Here is an 18143-nt window from a genome sequence, read left to right as displayed (position 1 = left end):
GCAACCCAAAAACAGACAGAACAAACAGTCACAGAATTTGAGGCAGCGATCTCAAAAACCAGGCCACAGGCAGTCACATAAGTTTGTGCACAGTCCAAGCAGAAGCCACGTCACAGAATCAACTAAATATGGGAAGTCATCTCGAGGATCACATTCGGGAGATAGGTCCAATCTATGTTACTGTTTTGCGGACCCGGGACACACAAAGCATGAATGCTTTATCAAAACAAAAGAAGATAAACAAAAGGCGCAAGGGTGTGACCCATACTGTAGACATCACAAGTCCCAAGGTCATTAGACCTCCAATTGTAAGACAGTAGAAAAACTTATTTCCATATTTAAATCAGGGGAAGGACAAGCCACGACAATAAACAACCAATCATAGAGAAAGCCAATTCTAAAATTCACATAGGAGGCCTTTTGGGAAGTGAGTGTATCTTGATACCTGCTGTATGTGAGGTATGTGAGGATCAAAATATTTCTTAATTCTTGGATACACACTCCCCAGTGAATTTAGTAATACAAGAAGAATTAGATAAGATTTTTAGAAATAAGAAGAATGTAACTTTTCTGGAAGACTCTAATTTAGACTTACATGAAGTAGATGGTAAATTACAATAAAAGGCATGATACGGTTAAACATCAGTTTCACAGAGACTACAAGACCAGTTTCTGTATTTTTCTATATTGTTGAAAACTTAGCAATATAAGGTAACATGTTGCTAGGGTTAAGAACAATGAGAACAGAGAAAACAACTTTACTCCCAAAAATGAATGGGGTAGACTTTAATAATGAATTCATAGAAGAATTATCATTAGATTTCTCACCCATCAATAGTAGAGAACCAAAAAGAATTGAAAATATCAAAACCCTAAACAGAAATACACAAACAGACGAGGGTACAGATCCACTCACACCACCCCGCACTGGCTCCCAGACTAGAGACCGAAGTAACAGTATTGACTCATCAGTTTTTTTCTGCCCATCTCACCAATGATATAGTTATTCTGCCTAACTCATATATGAAAGTTAACATAAAGAGCATGTTAAAGAATAGTACCGTTCTTGTCTTAGAGGAATTATGCAAAGTGAAAGAATTGTCAGTAGAAAACGCATTATGTCAGGTAGATAACGAAGGACAAACTCAGGTGTTCCTAATTATCATATGAATGGAGAAGTACAGTTGAAAAAGGGGACTTGTACAGTAAATGTAGAAAAATGTCTTGTTCCTGTAATGGAGATAGTTTCAGCTGGAATGACAAGTAAGATAAAATCTATGGACAGAGAAAGCATAAAAGAAAATTTGATTCACTCCGGAGAATTTAATGAAGAAACTGATCTGTTAAATTTATTGGAAAAACATTGACAAACGGTAGCATTACCTGGAGAACAATTAGGGTGTACTAACCTGTTTAATCACAAGATTAATGTGCACCCAGACACACAACCCATTTTTGTGCCTGCCTATAGAGTTCCACAATCACAACGTACACTTGCAAACCGGTATGTTGATGAAATGCTAAAATTTGGAATTATTGAGCCATCAGTCTCCCCATGGAATGCCCCAATATTTTTCGTGCCCAAACGAAATGAGTAAATGCATGCAGTAGTAGATTACTGTAAACTGAATAATCACACAATCCCAGGCCGGTTTCCCATGCCATTGCTAAGTGACGTCCTGCAAAATATTGGACCAGAAAATAATGTATTTTCTACAATCGATATGCCTAATGGCTATTATCAAATAACATTAGATGAGGAGTCACGTAAATACACTGCCATCTTCACAAATACAGGCCATTACCAATACAAACGCATGCCAATGGGATTGAGGACAGCACCAGGCACGTTTCAACACCTAATGAATTATGTACTGTCCGGAATGCTAGGAAAACGAATATTCGTATATCTTGACGATATAATTATTGCAACTAATAACGTAAAAGAACATCTCCAGAAATTAGACTAACTCCTACAAAAGCTTGGTGATGCTGGTTAAAAAACTAGGCTGTCTAAATGCAAATTTTGCTTAAGGAAATAAAATTCTTAGGCCACAAACTGAATGCAGAAGGAATTCATACATCTGAGGACAAAATTCAGGCAGTAAAGGATTTCCCTGAACCCCAAAATATAGAAGTCAGACGATTTTTAGGTCTGTAGGATATAGTAGATCTTTTATCCGACTATTCTTTCATATAGCTTTTCCTCTATTTCAACTACTCAAAAAAGATGGTATATTCCAATGGGGAGAAGAACAAAAACAATCATTTAATGAATTAAAAGATAAACTTACAGATGCACCATGCTTGGATTATCCTGATTTCACAAAACCATTTATAATTTGCACAGATGCATCTAGTAAAGGATTAGGGGCTGTATTGATGCAAGAAGATAAACGAGGAAAAAATCAACCAATTGCCTTCGGCAGCAGACAAATAAAAGGTGCAAAGAAAAATTATTGCACTACAGACTTAGAGGCACTTGCAGTGGTCTGTGCATTACAAAAGTTTCGAGATTTGGTATATGGTTACGAAAGACACTTATTCACCTACCATAATCTACTACTGGGTATGTTTAAAGAAAAACTCCTCCCTGGGAGGAGAGCAAGATGGAAATGAACAGTTGAAAACTACAATGTACATAATCACCACACACAAGGCAAAATGAATTTAGTAGCTGATGCATTATCTAGGAACCCGACGACAATTCAGGTCGCGACATTAGATCTCAAAGGGAACATCCCAAACCATGACGAAATCTCAAAAGCACAGAGACTTGATCCAGCGTAGTCTAATGCTATATACAAGTTAGAAAGTGGAGACGACATACAATTTCCAAAGCTACATACACCACTCGAACAATTCACAATAGTTAATAATGCCTTATACAGGATCAACCCAAGACAACCGAGACATCGAAGAAATAATAAACAATTAGTGGTACCTAATGACATGAACCACAAGTATTAAGAACGATACACGATGGTCCACATGCAGGACATCCTGAAAAAGATAGAACATTTAAACAAGCCCAGCTGTTATGCCACTGGCCATTGTTACTAAAAGATATAAACAATCATATAGACTGATGCAAGCCATGTGCGAAACACAAAGGCTACATGATAACACTTGCACCTATAGGTAATTATCCTGTGCCATATCAACCGTGGGACGTTGTCACGGTTGACTTACTCAAGTTACCATTATCATACAATAATACCCAAAACTTATTCGTAGCAACAGATCATTTCTCACGATATGTAATTTTAGCTCCAATTAACCCGTACCCTTCCTTTTTTTTGGGCCCCCCCACCACCTGAAAACCTGATTAATTTTCGATTTTTTTTTTCTCAAACATTCCCTTTCGGTGAGAAACTAATGAAAATCACCAAGAAAGTTGCTCCCATCACCCGTAAGTGCTCCTAAGGTGCGTCCCCCTGGACCTCAACCAGGTGTTCTGTGGCCGGGCTGGTGCGGCTGCTTCATTTTCCACAGTGGGAAGGAGGAGGGTAATTAATCAGAACCAACCTAAATACAGATATTTACATTTATTTGCTACAAAAGTACATATACAGCAACAATATTCTGGTATATATATAAAAAAATGGGTGAAAATAACGTAGGTTCATAATGGTACCACCCATAAATCACCGATTTCTGGCACACTTGATTAGCTGATACTGTTGTTTCTACTAACATACACTTTGACAAATTTGATTAGAAGTGTGTACACTCATCGCAGCCCTATAATAAGTAGTGCAGGATTGCTGTGTGAGGGAGGTGAGTGCAGGAGACACTCCACCTCACCTCCACTCTTCCTCACCTCCGCTCCACCTCACCTCCCACCCACCTCGCGCCACACACCTCCCACTCTCTCGCTAATACTATATTTGTCTCTTAACCACTGAGTGTTCACACACAATCAGTATTGCTCTTTTGTTCACATTTCAAAATACACAAAGATTACCTTATTATATATCATACTGATTGAATATTGTCACAAGCACACTATTCCTTACAAATTCCCCTTCCCTCTCTTCTCTCTTCCTCCGACAAACTCTCTCTCTCTCTCTCTCTCTCTCTCTCCTATATATATATATATATATATATATATATATATATATATATATATATATATATATATATATATATATATATATATATATATAACATCACTAGCTGCTTGGCGGCAGCTAGAGGAAAGTCTCACGCCTCTGCCTGTCACGAATCACCCGCGAAATTTGAAAAATATGCACGCAATGTGCCTTGCAATTGCGAATCGTATGGCATACGATGACGGGTCTACGGCGGCTCCTATGGACCGCCGTACGACGTACGATGACGGGAGGGTACAGGTTAAGATTAAGACAGGAGAAACAATAACAAAAGCTATAATAGATAATATAGTACGGCAAGGATGCCTCATAGCTCCAACGGCCTCGACATCAATGGTGAAAGATGTCATGAGTACCGAAATCAGTTTGCATTTCTTATACGAATTACTTACTTATTTGGAGAATATTGCCAAACCACTGAGGACCCTGGACTTTATGATAGGAGGCTATGTTTCTGAAACTCATGACACAAAGGATGTGACTGAAATCGTGAAGTTAGCGAAATGGAAGATAGAACAGGCTAAATCAATCATGCTCATCATGATCTAAGATATCCCACCTCATGGAACAGAGGCATTAATGTCCACGAACAACATCATACGTACTCGCCAAAAGCGTGGTTTGTTTGATCTGGGTTGTGCAATTCTAGGGCATATCTTTGATTTGGCTACAGAGGAAGACCTTCAAGAAATAAACAACAAATTTAATAAAATAGCTCATGTACCAACATACCAGAACAAGTTCGTCGCCGGTCAAAACACAGCAGTGAAGACGATGGTGAAAAATTTAAGAAAGGCAGAAAGTACAACTCATCAGAGTGTGGACAAAATAAATGCCATGGAAGGAAACATGGCACATTTCCAACACTTTTCAGTGATCATGGAACATATTGACACAGTAATACTCCAGTTAGATAACACTAGAGCTCGTTACAGGGCATTCATGCTGGGTATTGCAAATGCTGGTAATGGCAAGATCACTATTGACCTACTTCCAATTCACTATCTACATCAGATAATTAGTCAAGGCATACACAAACATTTGTTTGAAGCCTTTGTTCTGGGATAGGAATCTCATGTTATATTATCCATATTTAGAAGCAACTCGAACTTCAACATCAGTAATAGTTCATGTGCCATTCATAACTGACGATCTGTTCACAGTGTATCAAATATACCCCTTCCCTTCTAAGAATAATGACACTTTGGTCATCATCAACATCAACACAGACACCGAACTCACCATGGTCTCCAAGAGACGGGACATTGTCACTTTCGCCAGTGAATCAAAGATTGAACGAAAGTGTCGTACATCCTTACATGCTGTTCACCTTTGTCCTGCGTACATTTTCACGTTTCAGCCTACTGGAACAGTCCCTTGTGAAATGGCTATCATAAGAAATCATGACATTCATCACCATTGCAACTTCACATTTACTCCAGATAAACCTATACACAATCAACACATTGGACATTCAGTTTTTTTACTTCATTCATAACACATCAGTTTACATAATTTGACCAGATATACCACCATCTCATACTTCAGCATGAGGATTATACATAGCACCAGACTACTGTGCTGTACTTACACCATCCATGTCCACTTTATCTACCAGCAATCACTATGCCATCCAAAATCATACACACAAACATTTCCACCCACTACCTAATATGGATTTAAACATGAGCACAAATGTTAAGCTGACTTCACCTACGTTTGAATCTATGCAACTAATCAATGAAACATTGAAGCCCTGGGAAGAACTGAGTATGAGTATGTTCAACCCATATTGTGTGTATAGCCCAGCACCAACTGTCTTTATAATCTTCTCTTTTGTATTTGCACTAATGCTGTAGGCAATGCATAGAATGCAGGCAAGAATTGCAAGTGAGACCTCCTGAATAAATTGTATATCCTGTGTAAATAGTGTAAATTTTATTTAAAAATGCAGAAAATTATGGGACGACACATGAATTAATATCACATGATATACAAGTATCCAATTCTTATAACAATATCATTATATCTCATATAGATGAATTACAAACATATTAATAACTCTTACTATAATCTTGGCATCGTACTGCTTTTGCGTATATGTGTGTGTCTGTTATACATACACATTTTACAATATGTTACACAATATTCTATAATCAGTTTAACTATGGTGCATTTGCTCCATTATGTATACAATAAGTTTACAATGTCTTATGTTTCTAGAATATTATTAGTTCAGTACAATAATATCATGAATGTTATGTATATAGAATATTATAATATTTTGCATTAATAGATCAGAGTTTGTCACTGATGCATGCTGTCGTAGGTTCGCAATCTGGCGTGACCGAGCGATGTTAGGAATCTACATTATCATATTACGGTACAATGCATAATAGATAGGAATATGAATGTGTAGTTTAAATGGTGAATGTAATGAAAGTCAAGCTAGCTGTGGGAAAGGAAATGACGTAACACCTCTCTGGAATGTCTCACACAAGCACAAACAGCCCTCAAGCAGGGCCTTGTGACCACACACACACACACACAAGCTTCTAGAACAATCCCCACATGTACAATACACGTGACACATGCTCTCCTATACAAGAAGGGAGGAATTAGACAGGTAGAGGGAGGCAAGTGACAGGGACGAGAGGTTGTCGAAAGAGTGAGAAGAGGGGTTCAAGCGAGAAGTTAGCTAGCATATAAACGCTCTTGTGTAATACACATAGTGTTCAACTTGAGCTTTCCCATGAAGACAATAAAACTACAATCAAGACCCAGCATCCATCTTTAACTTCTCCTGTCATCGACTACAAGTGAAATGACAAAAGTTGGTTCCTCACATATCTACTCACTATTACCTCCAGCTCGACTATGACTACTACATAATCAATTACAAGACTAATAATACTTTACACAATCCTTGTCTATCCACCCTGTCATATGCTTTCCCCAAATCCATGAAGGCCACATACAACTTCTTTCCCTTCTCTAAAAACTTTTCCACTAAAGATCTAAGAATGAATATCTGATCTACACAACCTCTTCCCTTCCTAAGGGCTCCCTGATCTTCTCCAACTAATTCCTCTGTTATTTCCTTAACCCTGTCAATAAGTATCCTACCATACACTTTTCCTGTTACACTAAGAAGACAAATGCCCCAATGATTACCACACACTTCTTTTTCCCCTTTCCCTTTGTACAATGGCGTAATTATACCTGACTCCCAATCCTCCGGGACTCTACCTTTCTCCCAGGCTAATCTGCACATCTTCTGCATCCATTCTACTACTATCTTTCCCCAATGCTTCAGCATTTCACCACACACTCCATCAATTCCTTGGTCTTTCCCCATTTTGACTTTCTTCATTGCTTCCACAGCTTCCATCCTACTGATTTCTTCCTTTCTTCTCACCTCCCTCCTTCTCCCATCCATTCCCCAGCCACTTATACTTGCACTACTTTCATTCTCTATGTTCAACAATTCCTTAAAGTGTTCTCTCCATCTGCTCACTTTTTATCCCTTCTCCACTAGCAATCAACCATTTTTATCTTTCACTCCCCTATTAACTTCATTGCCACCCAGTCTGACTCTCTTTACCTCTTTCCAGAACATTTTCTTACCGTCCCTCCACTTTACACTCAGATTCCTTCCACGTTCCTCATCCACTCTTCTCTTACTCTCTTACTAATCTTTTCACTTTTCTCTTCCATTCTACATATAACTCTCTCTTCCGTCTCTCAACTTCTTCCGCGCTCCTATTTCTCATCTATTCGTTATATGCTTCCTTCTTTTGTGCCACGACCTGTCTCATCTCTTCATTCCACCATGCTGTTCCTTGCACCCACTTTCGTCTTCTCTTCACCCCGCACACCACCTCACATGCTGCACATATCTCTTCTGTGAATATCTTGCACACACCTTCTACATCCCCCATCTGCTCCAAATCATATTTACCCAATCATTCCTCCACTTCTCTCTTATATTCTGCCTTTTTCTCATCCTCTTGTAACCTTTCCACTTTCTTTGCATATACTCCTTTCTCCCGTCCTTCCCTTCTTCTATTTATCCATTTTACTCGGACCTTGATTCTGACCACCACCAAGTGGTGGTCAGAAAGTCGACTCCTCCAGCCTCTATATACTATTGCATCCATTACACATCTTCGCATCCTTTCATCCACACACACATAATCAATCATTGCCTTCCTTTCAGTCAGTTCACCACCCACCCTTCTCATCACTCGCCATGTATACCTGTGGATCATTTTGTGCCTGAAGAGGGTACTGGATATCACCAACCCCCTCCCGGCACAAATGTCCACTAAAGTACTGCCATTCTCATCTATCTCAGCAGGCACACCCCACTCACCAGCTACTCCATCCACCTTCACAGGAAGAATAATTGAGTTAAATATTTACTCTGTCACGTTTTCTCTCTGGATGTGCATATGGCTAGGCGCTGTAGTATTTATCACAATTCTCTATTCCCGACTTGCCGTGTAAATGAACTACTTCGGTAGACGCTTGGCTATTGATCAAATGATAAGACCCAGAAATGGGGCGATTACCCTTGCTGATATTTCCCCATAACACTGAAAAAATATTCATGTAAAACTATGAGCGAAATATCTAATATTTAATTGTTAGAATTCATGCAAGAAAACAGTGTTACAACAGAAAATATTTTTAAATTCGACTTCATAGTGGAGCATGTCATTTGAAACCCAGGGCACATTCCCTTGGAATGTTGGGATTCCAAGGGGTATCGTTGGTCTCATGAGTAAATATATGGCTATAAACAAAATTTGTTGAATGTATGTACAACCAACTTAAAGAATTTCTTCCCTGTCTCATTTAGTAGAAAAGTTTTTAGCCTCTGAAAACCATCGTGGTTGGGCCGTGTCCTGAGCTGGGTCTTGTTGAACTGCTCCCTTCCCAGCTGAACGTAAACATTACTTCGCTCGCTGCACTCGCTCACTCGTAATAATGTCTTCGACTCTATTCTGCTTTCTCACCCAGGTTGATCTTCTCCTGTCTCTTAAAGATATTCCTAACACTGACCTTTCCATTGCTCTTTCCGAATGGATTAGTTGATGTTCTATCAATTTTGGCAGTTTGCAGGTTTCACAACAGTACGTTATAGCTGGTGTTGCAATTTCACTTTTCATTTCGTACCTGCTGGCTAGCTCCATTTCATGATGTCTCTATGTGTACCGGAAGCTTTCTGTCCAATTGCAATGCGTTTTTTTTTATTTCGCTATCGTGGTCTAATATTAGTTTTAGTATATCCCCCAAGAAATCGTACTCCTCAACTTCTGCAAGAATTCATCATCATCATCATCATCATCTAATCCTGTGTTGCCCAATGAGAAACGTAGGAGCCCGGGGTTAGGCAAGTTGTTCCTGACATTTAAGATGAGAGTGACCAGCCTCACTCATCCCTGAGTGGCAATAAGTGAGCAATAATCCCCAACCACCCCTTGGCTGCAGAAACCTGTACAGGCTCAATTTGATTGGAGCGCCTTAAGTACCCACTAAACCACTGGCGCCATAATTTGGTTATATGATAACCACCCAGCGTAGTAATTGGTTTCCTGGTGTACAGGAAACCATTTGGCTTGTCACTCAGTGTAGAGTCACCCATTGGCAGAAGGAGGAGAGAATGAAGGGAAAAAAGACAGAAGAGGACGGAAGAAAGAAGGAAGGAAGAGAGGAAAGGGCAGTCACCCGAGAACAGCACTACATCGAGTGGTTGGATGGTGTGAGCCCCCACGTACCTCTTGAAGAAAAAATCTTCAAGAATTACTTTGTTTATTTGGATGACGTTCTTTTGCGTATTCGGATTAAACATTAATTTTGTTCAACTATATCTTTAGCTCTATTTTGAGACTTTCTCTGTTTAGGTGATTTAACATTTCTTTCAGTGCCTGGTGTTTCTGATATTTGGACAGTGTCATCTGCAAATCGTAAGTGGTTTATGTTTTCTCCAGCTATGTTTATTCCCTTGCTTTCCCAGTCAAGTTTCCTGAAAATACTTTTTAGGCATGGTGTGTTTTTTTTTGGGGGGGAGGGGGTGAAATTGTATCTTCCTGACTCTCGCCTGTTTTAGTTTTAATTATTTCCGAGTTATTTAAGTATAGCAGTTCCTTCTTTATTTATGTTTTCAGGCAGTTTTACAATGTCCTCATTTACTCCTTGTTCCGGCAATGAACTAATTATAATTGCAATGGCGCCACTGAGTCGAAAGCCCTTTCGTAATCAACAAAACCTAAGAAACTTAGTCACAGTCTGGACCCCCGACATATGTACCCGAGCGAAAGATTTACTGCATCAACAAGAAATGGGGGCAGAGGTCGGGAGGAAAACTCTGTAGTACAGTAGCGAACTTTTTTTTTTTTTTTTTTGATAAATCAGCCAATTTTGAAGTTACAAGAAAGATAGACACCAATATGGAAATCGCATAAAAATCCTCAGTTATTTTAATTTCATATTAACCCGTAATTCCCAAAACTTTTTCCGTTAATCGAGGAAACGATTTTTCATAATGCAGATTAGCGCAACAGCCTGCTGTGCAAGAAGTAACGGTCTAAGGTTGTTTGAGTAGCGCAGCAGTTTTTTCCGACAACTGCTGAGAGAGTTGGTTTTAGGAAGTGTGAGGGAATATTTCTGGTGTAATCTAAAACCTTTTTGTTTTGTTTTTTAGTGTTTTCTGGTCAGGAAATCAGAGGATGATGATGAGCCACATGAGACAATATTTAACACTGCCTGACTTGCTCGCTCGCTCGCTCAAACACGTTCAATACTTTCAGTGTGGACGCCTATTACATGTCTATATTCTGCATTTTTCTTAATTAGGTGATTCATTGTGTGTAGAGGATCAGTAGTTGAAAACCCGTTTCTGAATCCTACCTTTTCACGTGGTTTTTCTTCCATTTTTTTTTTTTTAATTCTGTTGTAAGGACTTTAGTGAATAATTTGTAAATGCATGATAATATGCTAACGGATCAATAGTTACTAAGATCTCTTGAGTCGTTTTTTTTTTTTTTTTTTTTTTGTAAAGCAAAATAACTATTGCATTACACCATGTTTTAGGAATTTTCTTCTTTATGCACTGAGCAAATAAGTGGGCGAGCCTGATTTGTACAGTACTTCTACTCCTGCATCCGACAATTAATCTGCTACTATTCCATCTTCTCCTTGGGCCTTCGTCTGGTGTTACCTTAGATATTTCACTTGTATCACTATTATCTTTGATGCATACAGTTCTTTGTAAAATTCAGCTCTCTTAACCACCGTATCTCTGCATTTAATGACATCGGTGTTTTAATTTTCAGTAATATGATTTGTTGCTTTCCTAGTACCATTTTACTTCCGACCTGTTTCAGACTTTTTCCTTTTTTGATAGTGTCTTTGAAATTATCCAGGTTTCTCGTTTTACATTCCTTTTCTCTATGTTTTATTTTTTAGCTTATTTAATTTCGCTTGTTCTATTTAAGCTTTGTTTTCACTTGCATCTCCTTTCTTCATTTCATGAGCTCGAGGGTCATTTTTGAATACTTGTTGGCTTTGGTTGTATTAGCTTTCCCGACTACTTCCACTGATTCTCTTAGCACTTTTGTTAGTTTATCATTCAGCTCATCAATGTCACACTGAACATAACTTAGAACCTGAAATTTGTTTGTTATTTCCAACTGAAAGGCTGCTTTGTTTTCGCTTACTTGTATTGGGCACATCTTTTTATGTTTAAACATCTTTCTTTCTTCTGTAACTGAATCTGGCTGTGCAACACACCATCCTATTGTCACTTCGTATATTTACTTTGTTGATAACTGTGACATTAGTGATTGTGTTATTCTTATTTGCCATGAAATGAAGTTGATTTCATTCTTTGTTTCTCCATTTGGACTTCCTCAGATCCATTTTCTCCTAGTTCTTTTGTGAAAGAATGTGTTCGTTATTTTCATGTTAGAAACTTCAGCAGTATTTACCACCGTTTCACCACCGTCATTCCTTTCTCCCACTCCGAATTTTCCCATACATGCATCTCTATTTGTCGATTAGCCAACTTTTGCATTGAAGTCTTTCATGAATTTAGTATATCTGACCCTTCATTCTTCTATTATCTGGGAGATGTCGTCATATAACGTCTCTAGTTCTTCATCTGAGCTTTGAAAAGTCTGGGCATTTACCTGAATTACTTTCATGGAGTACTCTGTCAGCTACACTGCTGAATTTAACATTTTCGTCTTCAATATAATATATATATATATATATATATATATATATATATATATATATATATATGTGTGTGTGTGTGTGTGTGTGTCTTTTACGCTTTTGTCCGGGAATTGAACTCCAGACTTCTAGATAGAAGTGAGGCACTAATGCCACTACACTACAACGTGATCCCAGGCAACTTGGCAAGGGACAGAGCCGTGTGTCTCTCCAACATATAAAGACGCTCGTCTTGTTTGTGAGATGAATTAAAACTGCTCTGTCGCTTGTCGAATTGCGTGGGATCACGTCGTGGTGTAGTGGCATCAGTACCTGATTTCTACCTAAAGGACTAGGGTTCGATTCACGGTCAAGAGAGTAAAAAAATTTGTACACACACGTGTGTGTCTCTCCAATATATATATATATATATTCACAAAAATCAGCAGTTAATAAGACATTCTAGTGTATAAATTCATTCATTCATTGCCAGACGCCATGTATCCCAGACGGGGTGGCCGAGGGCTCAGAGTTAATAATTGTTTTACAGGGAGGGGCACTAATCCTCCACCAACCCCACTTGACACGTAGGGATGCCAACAGCATCTGGTGTTCCTAGGTGGTCACCCATCCAAGTACTAACCACACCCAACGTTGCTTAACTTCGCTGATCGGATGGGAAGCGGTGTACTCAAAGGGGTATGGCCGTTGTAAAAGTTTCACCACTTTCACCTCGCACTGACTGCACTCCACTTTAATTCCATTGCCTCTGCCTTACTTCTCCCTCATAATACGTACATTATCGTTCCCCTCTTTCTGTCTCTCTTATCAGTACCATTATCACACACACACACACACACACAGACACACACACACACACACACACACACACACACACATATATATATATAAAGTTAACATGAAAATGCGACATTAAATGTAAGTAAATATAGAATCAAGTGTGGGAATTGATTGAAATAACTGATTATTGGCCTTGTAAAATATATATGGATCTAGAATAAACGGTGCATGAATTAATTAAGTTCATGATTCTGTAGGAGTTCATGGCTCAAATAAAGTACGGTATATGACTGAAGTGCATGATTGACTGAATTAAAGTGAATGAGGCAATACATGGCAAAATGCATGAGGTAAATAATAATACAACACGACTCTAATAAATGTTTAAGTGCATCACTCAGATAAAATTCATAGGTTACGTAGAAGGAGAGGTTGTAAGAAATACAGATAACTTGATGTCTGGGATAAGAATAATGTATCTCAGATAAGATAATGTCAGAAAAATTTTCTGGAAATAGATGAACCCTAATGTCAGCTTTATATCCATCACTCTACCTCCTCATTGACATGTGGCTCTTTCATGAGAGAGAGAAAGAGAGAGAGAGAGAGGTGGGGGAGAGGGAAGGTCAGTGTTACATCTGGTCGCAACAGTACTGACGGGAGAACATAGACAAAAGTTCCTTAATACTGCACTGTGAAGGATTTGGGTATCTTTCTAGTGCCTTTGATTTCGTAATGAATCTTCTTTGGCGATTTATTCTACATTGTACTCCTCTGTATCTTCATGTATAATACTGATGGAAACCACGTTAATATTGAAGTGCCATATACCATACATGAGAAGGTTTATTTTAAGTGCAAAATAAATCGCCAAAAGAATAAGCACTATGAAACCCCTTATGCCACTGAATTCTGCCCCTGATATGTAATCTGTAAGGAGGGCAGATTTTCATTGAACGACTTCCTTCTTTGCAAGTTTCAGACGAATTTATTCACCCTAGGGAAAGAATTAAGGTTGTGAAGGAAATGTTGGAGATTGATTTCAACCCCCACACTTGTACTGCTTTTTTTCAGAGTTAACAGAAGCGTCAAGAGCTAGAAGAATAAACTGAAACTAGAACGACGAGACAGTTTGCTCCCAGATCGTATTGGAAAGAGATAAGTTGAAAAGTAGAGATTGCAATTGGAAAGATTTTAGTTTACCTACAAAATAACAGGATATACAGAATAATCTGATGATGCTTGGAGGATCTTTTTGAAGACTCTCTGGAGGCTGCTAAGAGATACTTTCAAAATAAAATAGTTATACGAAAGAGAACGAGCCTCGCCCTACAAGAACGTGGGCTGATGTGTGTGTTGTTGGATGCAGGGCTGGGTGATGTATAAGCTAATCAGTCTCTCAGTAAATAAATGACAAAGGCGTTTCAAGGCTTTCTTCCAAGAAGAGTCAGGCAAAAATCTGTGTTCAGACTAAAGGGGTTAATATTATGACATCGAGGTTATCAGTGTCTAGTCCAAAATTTACTTACATTACTAAAGCCCAGTTTTAAGCAGTGGCTTTCATTCGCTGCCATGGTAAGGACGTGGGCGGTGGAGCTCCCCTGACGGCAACGAGCGAAACCGTACTGAACTGAGCCTCCCTTTGCCGGTCTAATAAAAGGCATCCTGGTCCCGTACTCACAAAACTTCTTGAACTTAAGTTGGGTATAAGATCGTTTGCCTATGCTTCTATTCGGACTTAATAAACACAGCAAATACTTGAAAGCCGCACAAAATTATTAATCATCTGAAAAATTCTACAAAGCGAAACAGTTTAAGAATATTAACCACTCTTAACGAAAACTGTTAATCGTAAGAACTGGTTAGATGTTTCATGAAAAAGACCCAGTTCTAGTATTCCCGTCGGTCATGAGGGCTCTCCAACAACTTTTCATTTCCAGATTATACAGCATCTGGCACAAAAGTATTCCTTTGGAGGTTGTTATCGCAATCTATATCGACTTTACTGAGACATAAAGAACATACAAAAGAACAGAAGGCTGCAACACGCAAATTTATCCCCAAGAAAGGGGTACTGGAAAGCCTTACAGACTGACGAGAATAAGAATCCAGGACCGAGATTCACACGACTCATGATCAGTTCCCTATCATTATACACACACACACACACACACACACACACAAACACACACAATATATATATATATATATATATATATATATATATATATATATATATATATATATATATATATATATATATATATATATATATATATCCTTAGTTAGGTAAGCTTGGGTCTCAAAAATCCATGCCCCGAAAATTCTGTCTATCCATCTATTGCCAGACGCCATAATCCCGTACGGGGTGGCCATTTGATTCTGAGTTACATGTTTTACAGGGAGGGGCACTAACCCTCCACCAACCCACTTGACACGTAGGGAGCACGTATGGTTTGGTTATATGGTTACCACCCAGCATTGTAAATGGTTTCTTGGCTTACAGGAAACCAATTGGTTTGTCACTCAATGTAAAGCCACCTGCGACGGAAAGAAAAGCATTAAGTAGTGACAGGAAAGATGGGAGAAATAGGAAGAGAGGAGGGCAGGCACAGAAAAAGAATGATAAAGGATAAGGAAGAAGTAGGCAGCACTACATCATGTGAGTGGATGATGGTCGCCACCACATACCACTATTAAGTTTGTCATATAATTATGAACTTAGGGCCAAGGGATCTGTCCTTCCGTTTACCTTCCTGACTAGTGAAGTCCTTCATGGGGATGATGGATCATTCCTGAAACTGGCTTTGGTTTTCCTCTATAGAGCCTTTGGAGTCGGTCACACCCCAGGTTACCTAACATGTTACCTCATGTGTCATTCCTTGTGTACAGTTAATTTCCATTTGCTGTGTTTCTCCTTTTGTTTACAGGAAGTCCTTGGTTTACAACAGATGACCCAAAAGATATCAGCTTTCAGTCCTGCTAGGGTTAAGTTTAACATAGCATGTACAACGTTTTGCACTCTTTTATTTTTTTAATCAAAAATTTCTAAAACATTTCTTCATGAAAAGTCTTTTTTTTTTTTCCAGTGACAGGAAATGGCTTGAATTATCTTTGGGTTAAAGCACATTCCAATAAACGAAACGTATTTTTTCTCCTTGGGGTATGTGAGACCCCGGGTTAAATATTGAGAATGAAAAAAGGGTTACGTATGTATATATATATATATATATATATATATATATATATATATATATATATATATATATATATATATATATATATATATACATAGAGAGAGAGAGAGAGAGAGATGGATCTATATATATATAAATATATATATATATATATATATATATACAGTATATATATATATATATATGGAGCCTCTGTGGTACAGTGGTAGAGTGTGCGTTTCGTACACGGGTGAACCAGGGTTCGTGCCCGGCCAGGGTAATAAACTTTGGGAGTGTTCACCCGGCCATGTACTGCATTGGCGGACACAAGGGGTGCTGTGGTTGAACCAATGTCCCTTACTATAAAGTATGCTTGCATCCAGTCGGCTTGTGCGGGCCGATTACACTTGGTTTACAGACAACACACACATCCAAAGCCACTCCAACACTACAACTACACTTACAAGCACTTCCCACTCTGCATACAATCTCTACCAGACAGCCTAAGCCACTTGGTAGAGATACATTGGCTGTATTGTCCCGACTTCGGTCGGGATAGGCCGGTCCTGCAGTGGATACTCAAACGACTGATATATATATATATATATATATATATATATATATATATATATATATATCCCATTGAAGCCCAGTGTCCGGAATATTGGACAGAACTGGGATTTTTCAAGTCTTTATAAAGTAGGGAACCCCCGGATAGGGACCTATGAGCTTCGCGACTGTGAGTCAGTAGGCGGAGGGCGGTACGCTTAGTACCCACTCAGTGAAGTGCCTCGCCCAGCACCCGTGGGATGCAATGGGATATATATATATATATATATATATATATATAGATATATATATATATATATATATATATATATATATATATATATATATATATATCCCATTGGAGCCCAGTGTCCCAGGTATTGGACAGAACTAGGATTTTTCAAGTCTTTATAAAGTACTGTAGGGATCCCCCGGGTAGGGACCTATGAGATTCGCGAGTATGAGCCGATAGGCGGAGGGTGGTACGCTCAGTACCCTCCCAGTGTAATGCCTTGCCCAGCACCCCTGGAATCCAATGGGATATATATATATATATATATATATATATATATATATATATATATATATATATATATATATATATATATGTAAATTGTGTGTGTGTGTGTGTGTGTGTGGTCGGTGGGGGGACCCATCATTCAGTGTAGTGGTACTCTATTTTTTGATAACTCTGCACTGAGTGACAAGTCAAATGATTTCCTGAAAACCGGGAAATCATTTAATACGCTGTGGACTGACCTTAAAATCAACCAACACGTTCCCAACGTGTCAACAAGTGGGTTGGAGGAATGTTAGTGCCCCTCCTTGGAAAACAACTAAAAATACAAAAAAGAAGGCTTGGATCAGGACTGACCAACAGATGACGACCAATGACAGGCCAAAGAACATGTTACGGATTGCAACATGGAATGTTAGGGGTGCGAATGATGAGGTGAAAGAATGAAATTGTCTAGGTGCTTGAGGGTGCAAAAGTGGACATACAGTATATGGATTAACTGAGACTAAATAGTGAGGTGAAAGTGTGAAAGAGTGGGGAGTATGGATGAGTATTACGCACATGAGTAGATGATAATGAAAGGTCAAAAGAGGGTGTATGTATTTTTGTGTGCAAGAGATGGAAAGGGTATATAACAGAGTGTAGATCAGTTGGCTCAAGGATTGTGTGGGTGAGGCTGAAAGTGGGAATACAAACCTGGGCGATTGTGTGTGTACTGTATATGCTTAAACGCAAGATAGTGCAAGCAGAGTGAAAGAATAGTTC

General features: G+C 38.7%; 1 protein-coding gene and 1 non-coding gene across 2 annotated transcripts in view; both read right to left on the bottom strand.

Moving 5' to 3' along the window:
• Positions 1 to 14800, bottom strand: part of LOC145394745 (glutamate receptor 1-like) — a 206702-nt gene extending 191902 nt beyond the window's left edge. The window contains exon 1 of the mRNA XM_080268524.1: positions 14666 to 14800. Coding sequence (XP_080124650.1) covers positions 14666 to 14800 — 135 coding nt within the window. The remainder of the gene's footprint in view (positions 1 to 14665) is intronic.
• Positions 12930 to 13048, bottom strand: LOC145394870 (5S ribosomal RNA). The gene has a single exon (XR_013896514.1). It is a non-coding gene; the product is annotated as a 5S ribosomal RNA (ribosomal RNA).
• Positions 14801 to 18143: the final 3343 nt, after the last annotated feature.

This window comes from Coenobita brevimanus, chromosome 28 (genome assembly GCF_032717465.1).
Source record: "Coenobita brevimanus isolate Jiangsu-jjx chromosome 28, ASM3271746v2, whole genome shotgun sequence".
Taxonomy (NCBI): domain Eukaryota; kingdom Metazoa; phylum Arthropoda; class Malacostraca; order Decapoda; family Coenobitidae; genus Coenobita; species Coenobita brevimanus.
The sequence above is the reverse complement of the archived record's forward strand: the minus strand, read 5'-3'. Positions and strand labels throughout refer to the sequence as shown.